Source organism: Spea bombifrons, chromosome 8, assembly GCF_027358695.1.
Source record: "Spea bombifrons isolate aSpeBom1 chromosome 8, aSpeBom1.2.pri, whole genome shotgun sequence".
In the NCBI taxonomy this organism is placed as follows: Eukaryota; Metazoa; Chordata; class Amphibia; order Anura; family Pelobatidae; genus Spea; species Spea bombifrons.
Window position 1 is genome coordinate 46,098,386 of NC_071094.1, and position 9,282 is coordinate 46,107,667.

Genomic DNA, 9,282 nt, shown 5'->3' on the forward strand with positions numbered 1-9,282 from the left:
CGGGAGAGAATAACAGAGCAGGGGGGCAACGCTTTATACCCCACCACCCCGGGAGAGAATAACAGAGCAGGGGCAACGCTTTATACCCCACCACCCCGGGAGAGAATAACAGAGCAGGGGGGCAACGCTTTATACCCCACCACCCGGGAGAGAATAACAGAGCAGGGGGGCAACGCTTTATACCCCACCACCCGGGAGAGAATAACAGAGCAGGGGGGGCAACGCTTTATACCCCACCACCCGGGAGAGAATAACAGAGCAGGGGGGCAACGCTTTATACCCCACCACCCCGGGAGAGAATAACAGAGCAGGGGGGGCAACGCTTTATACCCCACCACCCGGGAGAGAATAACAGAGCAGGGGGGGCAACGCTTTATACCCCACCACCCGGGAGAGAATAACAGAGCAGGGGGGCAACGCTTTATACCCCACCACCCCGGGAGAGAATAACAGAGCAGGGGGGGCAACGCTTTATACCCCACCACCCCGGGAGAGAATAACAGAGCAGGGGCAACGCTTTATACCCCACCACCCCGGGAGAGAATAACAGAGCAGGGGGGCAACGCTTTATACCCCACCACCACGGGATAGAATAACAGAGCAGGGGGGGGGCAACGCTTTATACCCCACCACCCCGGGAGAGAATAACAGAGCAGGGGGGCAAGGCTTCATACCCCACCACCCCGAGAGAGAGAATAACTAAGCAGGGGATACGCTTAATAATTTTACCCAATAAATGCACCCCCTCCTCTGTAAGCATTGCCGCAGCGTCCCTTATTGCTTTTGCCCAGGCGAGGGCACGGAAGGAGGCCGAAGGCTGAACGCCAGGTTTGCTCTAAGGTTCCAGAATAAATGAACAGGGGGCCAAACCAGTCTGGGAGCTCCAGGGGATCAGCGATTCCTTCAATCCCGGCCCCACATTAAAAATACTGCCTGTGGGGGACAATAGAACGGCTCAGTCTTCATCACCCAGTTGGACTCTCTGACTAATGAGTCTATGGAGGAACGGACTTCATTTGCATCGCCATAAAGCATCAGCTCAGTGCGGTGTTTGAGCCGGGAAAGTCACACAAATTATCACAAGGGGGGGGTATTGGGGCAAAATGCTGGCATTACTGTATACAGCGCTGGGGGTTATTACCCTATACAGCGTCCCACCATAACGTGCTTCTCCAAGCACCAGCCGCGGACCCCAAACAGGCACCGCACTCCCTCCAGCAGGTCCGCGGGAAGCGTCGGCGCTCCGGTTAACTCGCTGTCCGGCAGAAACAATCATTTCTAGCCCGTCCGGGAAGTCAGCTTTTTGCAGAATGAAACCCGTAACTCGTTAATAAATCTGCCCTCCGCGGCTCTCTCCGGAATTAAAACCCTTTGATTTATTCACGCAGTAAAAGGATTAAGGCGGCTTCTGGAAGGCAGATCCAGGTCCAAGATCCAAACAATATAACAAATCAGACAGCATGCGCGGGGGGGGGATATACAGATTACGTGGACGGCCGCGTTTATCTCCATAATCTCACACCTGTTACGATTATTGATTTCTATAGCGCCATCATATTCCTCAGCGTCGTACAACACGACTTCACATAATTTGGACACAATAAGGAGGGCTCTGCAATCTACTAAGAGCTCCGTGTCCAGTCCCGCCGGTTGGGTACGTCTCCTTAGTCTCCCAGACCCGGGATTTTGCAGGAGTTATTCCCATTTGAAGAAGAGACCTCCGTGGTCCCAGAGCACCGGCCCAAAACGTGCATCCTTTAAAGGCAAGCGTTGGGAAAAAGACGATTTACCGAAAGGAGTTTTATTTATCTTTTAAAGCAGATCGTTGGAGAGGAACCTGCCGGCCCCCGAGGATCCAGGGAACTGTCAATCAAGTCCAGACACAAAACCTTACAATATAAAAGGACGGTAACCAGTGACAGCCCCCCCCCCCGTCTGAACTACCCCCAAGCCCCTCCCCCGTCTGAACTACCCCCAAGCCCCCCCCCAACAAAACAAGACAAAGAAGCAGTTTGTGGAGTTTATTAACACCGAGCTAATATATAAAATTCTATCTTCATTGAGAGGTCGCCATTATTCCGGAAACACCTGAAAGAGAGGAGAGGAGGCGGCTGAGCGGCGGATTCCGTGCGGCACAAAGTAACGCGGTGAGACGGAAACTTACTGTCAAAGTCTATCTTCTCCACGATGTTCTTGGGCTTGATGTTTTCCTCCTGGTTGCAGATGAAGATCTTTCCGTTCTCTCCTTCCGACCAGCCGTATTTACTCATCCACACTCGGAGCTGGGGCTCTGCGGGGAGAAAGGGGGCCACGGATAAGCGGGCGGACGAGGCCTGCGCGGCCCACCAGCCTCGGGTGATACGCAGGGGAGGGCATGCGAGGCGTCTCTGCCGGCACCGGCTCTTACCTGACAAATCCCCGAGCATCTCGGCCAGCAGCCAGCGGTCAATATGCTGATACGTGATGCCCACCACGTGGCAAATAACTGAAAGGAACCGGGGGCAGAAAAAAAACATCAGCACCGGAAGCCAATTTATTAACCCCCCCCCGGGGCTCGTGTGTCCGAGGGGCAAACACTCAAGTACAGCAGTGTGTCAAGTACAGGACGTAGCAATGTATTGACGATCGGTAATGCATCGGTGTTTAGTAATATATTGGCGATCGGTAATGTATCGGCAGTTAGTAATATATTGACGATCGGTAATGTATCGGCAGTTGGTAATATATTGACGATCGGTAATGTATCGGCAGTTAGTAATATATTGACGATCGGTAATGTATCGGCAGTTAGTAATGTATTGACGATCGGTAATGTATCGGCAGTTAGTAATATATTGGCGATCGGTAATGTATCGGTGTTTAGTAATGTATTGACGATCGGTAATGTATCGGCAGTTAGTAATATATTGACGATCGGTAATGTATCGGCAGTTGGTAATATATTGACGATCGGTAATGTATCGGCAGTTAGTAATATATTGACGATCGGTAATGTATCGGCAGTTAGTAATATATTGACGATCGGTAATGTATTGGCAGTTAGTAATGTATTGACGATCGGTAATGTATCGGCAGTTAGTAATGTATTGACGATCGGTAATGTATCGGCAGTTAGTAATATATTGACGATCGGTAATGTATCGGCAGTTAGTAATATATTGACGATCGGTAATGTATTGGCAGTTAGTAATGTATTGACGATCGGTAATGTATCGGTGTTTAGTAATGTATTGGCGATCGGTAATGTATCGGCAGTTAGTAATGTATTGATGATCGGTAACGTATCGGCAGTTAGTAATGTATTGACGATCGGTAATGTATCGGCAGTTGGTAATGTATTGACGATCGGTAATGTATCGCAGTTAGTAATATATTGACGATCGGTAATGTATTGGTGTTTAGTAATGTATTGGCGATCGGTAATGTATCGCAGTTGGTAATATATTGGCGATCGGTAATGTATCGGTGTTTAGTAATATATTGACGATCGGTAATGTATCGGCAGTTGGTAATATATTGGCGATCGGTAATGTATCGGTGTTTAGTAATATATTGACGATCGGTAATGTATTGGTGTTTAGTAATATATTGACGATCGGTAATGTATCGGTGTTTAGTAATGTATTGACGATCGGTAATGTATCGGCAGTTAGCAATGTATTGACGATCGGTAATGTATCGGCAGTTAGTAATGTATTGACGATCGGTAATGTATCGGCAGTTAGTAATATATTGACGATCGGTAATGTATCGGCAGTTAGTAATATATTGACGATCGGTAATGTATTGGCAGTTAGTAATGTATTGACGATCGGTAATGTATCGGTGTTTAGTAATGTATTGGCGATCGGTAATGTATCGGTGTTTAGTAATATATTGACGATCGGTAATGTATCGGCAGTTAGTAATGTATTGGCGATCGGTAATGTATCGCAGTTGGTAATATATTGGCGATCGGTAATGTATCGGTGTTTAGTAATATATTGACGATCGGTAATGTATCGGCAGTTGGTAATATATTGGCGATCGGTAATGTATCGGTGTTTAGTAATATATTGACGATCGGTAATGTATTGGTGTTTAGTAATATATTGACGATCGGTAATGTATCGGTGTTTAGTAATGTATTGACGATCGGTAATGTATCGGCAGTTAGTAATGTATTGACGATCGGTAATGTATCGGCAGTTAGTAATGTATTGACGATCGGTAATGTATCGGCAGTTAGTAATATATTGACGATCGGTAATGTATCGGCAGTTAGTAATATATTGACGATCGGTAATGTATTGGCAGTTAGTAATGTATTGACGATCGGTAATGTATCGGTGTTTAGTAATGTATTGACGATCGGTAATGTATCGGCAGTTAGTAATGTATTGACGATCGGTAATGTATCGGCAGTTAGTAATGTATTGACGATCGGTAATGTATCGGTGTTTAGTAATATATATTGACGATCGGTAATGTATCGGCAGTTACTAATATATTGACGATCAGTAATGTATCGCAGTTGGTAATGTATTGACGATCGGTAATGTATCGGCAGTTAGTAATGTATTGACGATCGGTAATGTATCGGCAGTTAGTAATGTATTGACGATCGGTAATGTATCGGCAGTTGGTAATATATTGACGATCGGTAATGTATCGGTGTTTAGTAATATATTGGCGATCGGTAATGTATCGGTGTTTAGTAATATATTGACGATCGGTAATGTATCGGCAGTTAGTAATATATTGACGATCGGTAATGTATCGGCAGTTAGTAATATATTGACGATTGGTAATGTATCGGTGTTTAGTAATATATTGACGATTGGTAATGTATCGGCAGTTGGTAATATATTGACGATCGGTAATGTATCGGCAGTTAGCAATATATTGACGATCGGTAATGTATCGCAGTTAGTAATATATTGACGATCGGTAATGTATCGGCAGTTGGTAATATATTGACGATCGGTAATGTATCGGTGTTTAGTAATATTGACGATCAGTAATGTATCGGCAGTTAATAATGAATTGACGATCGGTAACGTATCGGCAGTTAGTAATGTATTGACGATCGGTAATGTATCGGCAGTTAGTAATGTATTGACGATCGGTATCGGCAGTTAGTAATATATTGACGATCGGTAATGTATCGGCAGTTGGTAATGTATTGACGATCGGTAATGTATCGGCAGTTAGTGATATATTGACGATCGGTAATGGATCGGCAGTTAGTAATATATTGACGATCGGTAATGTATCGGTGTTTAGTAATATATTGACGATCGGTAACGTATCGGCAGTTAGTAATATATTGACGATCGGTAATGTATCGGCAGTTGGTAATATATTGGCGATCGGTAATGTATCGGCAGTTAGTATTATATTGGCGATCGGTAATGTATCGCAGTTGGTAATATATTGACGATCGGTAATGTATCGGCAGTTAGTAATGTATTGACGATCGGTAATGGATCGGCAGTTAGTAATATATTGACGATCGGTAATGTATCGGTGTTTAGTAATATATTGACGATCGGTAACGTATCGGCAGTTAGTAATATATTGACGATCGGTAATGTATCGGCAGTTGGTAATATATTGGCGATCGGTAATGTATCGATGTTTAGTAATGTATTGACGATCGGTAATGTATCGGCAGTTAGTAATGTATTGGCGATCGGTAATGTATCGCAGTTGGTAATATATTGGCGATCGGTAATGTATCGGTGTTTAGTAATATATTGACGATCGGTAATGTATCGGCAGTTAGTAATGTATTGGCGATCGGTAATGTATCGCAGTTGGTAATATATTGGCGATCGGTAATGTATCGGTGTTTAGTAATATATTGACGATCGGTAATGTATCGGCAGTTGGTAATATATTGGCGATCGGTAATGTATCGGTGTTTAGTAATATATTGACGATCGGTAATGTATTGGTGTTTAGTAATATATTGACGATCGGTAATGTATCGGTGTTTAGTAATATATTGACGATCGGTAATGTATCGGTGTTTAGTAATGTATTGACGATCGGTAATGTATCGGCAGTTAGTAATGTATTGACGATCGGTAATGTATCGGCAGTTGGTAATGTATTGACGATCGGTAATGTATCGGCAGTTAGTGATATATTGACGATCGGTAATGTATCGGCAGTTGGTAATATATTGACGATCGGTAATGTATCGGCAGTTGGTAATATATTGACGATCGGTAATGTATCGGCAGTTGGTAATATATTGACGATCGGTAATGTATCGGCAGTTGGTAATGTATTGACGATCGGTAATGTATCGGCAGTTGGTAATGTATTGACGATCGGTAATGTATCGGCAGTTAGTAATATATTGACGATCGGTAATGTATCGGCAGTTAGTAATATATTGATGATCGGTAATGTATCGGTGTTTAGTAATATATTGGCGATCGGTAATGTATCGGTGTTTAGTAATATATTGATGATCGGTAATGTATCGGAGATCAGGAACATACTGAAGGTCAGTGAAAACATACTTACATTTTCTGACAGAATCTTCAAACCCTGTGATTCCGTCCAGGAGATCCAGATTCTCATCCAAGGCTTGCTGCAGAGAGGAGGACAAAACGTTAACGGTCCAGAGAGGGCAGAAAGATGGAGAGGAAGCAGCGGGAAGGCAGCGGGGGGAGGGTGGTGTTGGCGGAGCACAGAGCAGATGAGGGGGTAGGGGTGGTATCGGGGTAAGAGCGTAACATCAGACGTCTCCGCTGGAACGCGTCAACCTCTCTGGTACGGGCGGCCACGGCTTCGCTGGCACCCGGAGCAGGGCTGGTTACGGCAAACAGCGGTATTTCAGCCACCCGAGTGTCAGATCTTTTAACGGTTAAACTGGGTACCCGGTGCCAGTATACAGACTGTGGGGGACAGACCCCCAGCAATGGCTTCTGGGGCGGAAGATAAGATACTGACTGTAGTTACAAGGCCCCCACCAGGCCCAGACTCCGGGCTCATAGCAGATGAGAGCTCCGTTCATTTACTTCGGGCTCCCGCCGACAGACACCGGACATGCCGTGGCCCAGCGGCCATAAAAATCACTCACCCAAAAAGACTGGAAGTGGCACGTCTCCAAGAGGTCCCCCAGATACAGGATCTGCCGGATTGGCCGCTCTTCTTGCTGGATTCAAATGGTTAAGGAGTCTTCTGCAAACAGACGCGCAACACACGCCAACCCGGCCACGTTACAAGTACCACCCTGGACTCTGCCATCTGCGAATTCTGCCCCACAACCTGCACCTACCTCTGGAACCCAGTCCCTCGCACACGCAGCTAACAGAACTGCCGCTCCGTGGCCCCCGGCGCGTTTCACTGGCTGATATTCACGAAGCATGCAGGAAACGTAGATTCTACCAACCCTGTCGGAAAGCTGTTCCCTGTAAAGACTTCCATACCCGTCTCCACGGAGATATAAACTCCCCTCTTACTTTATAGCAGCAAAGGATACGTGACTCTGATCAATCATACACTTGCAGAGGGTGAAGTCTGTGTGGGGCAGGTTGGTGAGGGCTTTGAGGAGGACCTGCGCGGTGACGGTGGTCTGGAAGAAGGCGGGATTGAACTGGTAGCTGCGGGTAGACAGGGAGAGGTTAGTGGGACACGGCCCGGCGGGGTCGCCCCAAAAACAAAGCCGACTGCTCGGAAAAACGGCCTGTGGAGACCTTTTAACGGGAAGGGTAATTAAATCAAATGCCCCGTTTAAAATGGCACAAAAGGGGTAATTTTATTCCAAAAGATTTGCACCGTCCCCTCCCCCAAAGTCTGGTGGGTTAGGGGCAAAAAGGTTTAAAAGACAGATTTACAGCGGTTTGTCGGTCGGGGCAATTCATACCCCCACCGGGCGATCATTACATCATAATTAGGAACCGGGAGATCGGAGACCGGGTTTATATCAAGAGTTACACATTTTTCTGAGCCGACGACCAGAATGACCCTTAAAACCAGGAGCCACCCGGCCGTGGAGGAGGCCGACGTCCGCCCGCGCAGGCACACTGAGGCAGCTCGCAGGTCCGGGGGTCTCCGGGTTACTCACAGTTTTAACACGGCCAGGTTTGCTTCCAGGTCGTAGGCGTTCTCTTTGGCCTGGGTCTCCACGTAGCGCTCTAGAGTGGCCAGGTTTTCTGGATTGTACCTGGAGAAGAGAAACGCAGCGATATGACACGCGGCGGGCAACGGGCGCAGCTGCCCCGCTCCGTCACACATAAAATGCCCCCACACAGAGGGCATGAGTCAGGATTACCCCCTCCCCTTGGTGAATTACACATATAATACCCCCACGCAGATAGATGGTACCTATAGATATGGGCATGAGTAATTTATACCCCCTCCCCTTCGTGCTTTACACATATAATACCCCCACGCAGGGGCCGGTACCTGTAGATAGGGGCATGGGTGAGTTATACCCCGATAATACCCCCACGCAGGGGCCGGTACCTGTAGATAGGGGCATGGGTGAGTTATACCCCGATAATACCCCCACGCAGGGGCCGGTACCTGCTGAATGGGGGCACGAGAGAAACCCTCATTAGGTGAGTTAGGAGCCCACCAACCCAAACGTGATTTTGCCCGAGGCAGAGTTAACACGGAACCCTCCCGCTACCCCTGCGAGCACTCACCTGTCAATCCCTCTCAATAATTTGCCTACATTTGCTCTCATCTGCTCGAACGAGGCCATGTTGCCTGATGGGGAGAGGAATACAGCGGAAGAGGAAACTCGCAACAACTTCCGGCGCTAAGGCAAACGCGCACCGAGCCGCTTCCGCCCTCACTTCGATCACGTGAGCGAATACTGTTACAGAAACCTGAGGGAAGCGCCAACTGACTGAACTTACCATCGGCGCCGCCATGTTGGTACACCCGCTGAATGAGGCGCAAAATGGCGGCGCCCAGTGCTGTGGACGGCTCTCTGCTACACAATGGAGAGTCCTGATAAGGAGCCCGTCCGGGGGTAATGCGGAGAGCGCGGGGCCTTTTATATAACCGGCACCAACCCGCAAAGTGAAACCGAAAACGGGGCTGATTATTAAACAGCGCGATCAGCCCCACATATTATGGGCGAAAAGGGGCCTTAAGGAGTCTTTTTAGGCGGCCGCGACCGGGGCAAATACTTCGTATTTATACTTACATAAAGTATACATAATGCCCTCATTATATAACCATAGAGGAGAGAAGTTACAACAAGAGACCGGAATCTAACATTAGAGGGTCAGAGACTGAGATGGAACGGAAGGAAGTTTTCTTTACTGAGAG

General features: G+C 47.1%; 1 protein-coding gene across 1 annotated transcript; it reads right to left on the reverse strand.

The window, feature by feature from the left end:
* Positions 1-2,006: 2,006 nt before the first annotated feature.
* Positions 2,007-8,802, reverse strand: EIF3K (eukaryotic translation initiation factor 3 subunit K). Its single transcript, XM_053473980.1, has 8 exons — positions 8,649-8,802; positions 8,066-8,164; positions 7,481-7,601; positions 7,079-7,153; positions 6,520-6,586; positions 2,408-2,485; positions 2,165-2,290; positions 2,007-2,088 (listed from the first exon to the last, which is right to left on the reverse strand). Exons 1-8 carry the CDS (start codon positions 8,705-8,707, stop codon positions 2,057-2,059), a joined length of 657 nt encoding a protein of 218 aa, XP_053329955.1. The 5' UTR covers positions 8,708-8,802; the 3' UTR covers positions 2,007-2,056.
* Positions 8,803-9,282: the final 480 nt, after the last annotated feature.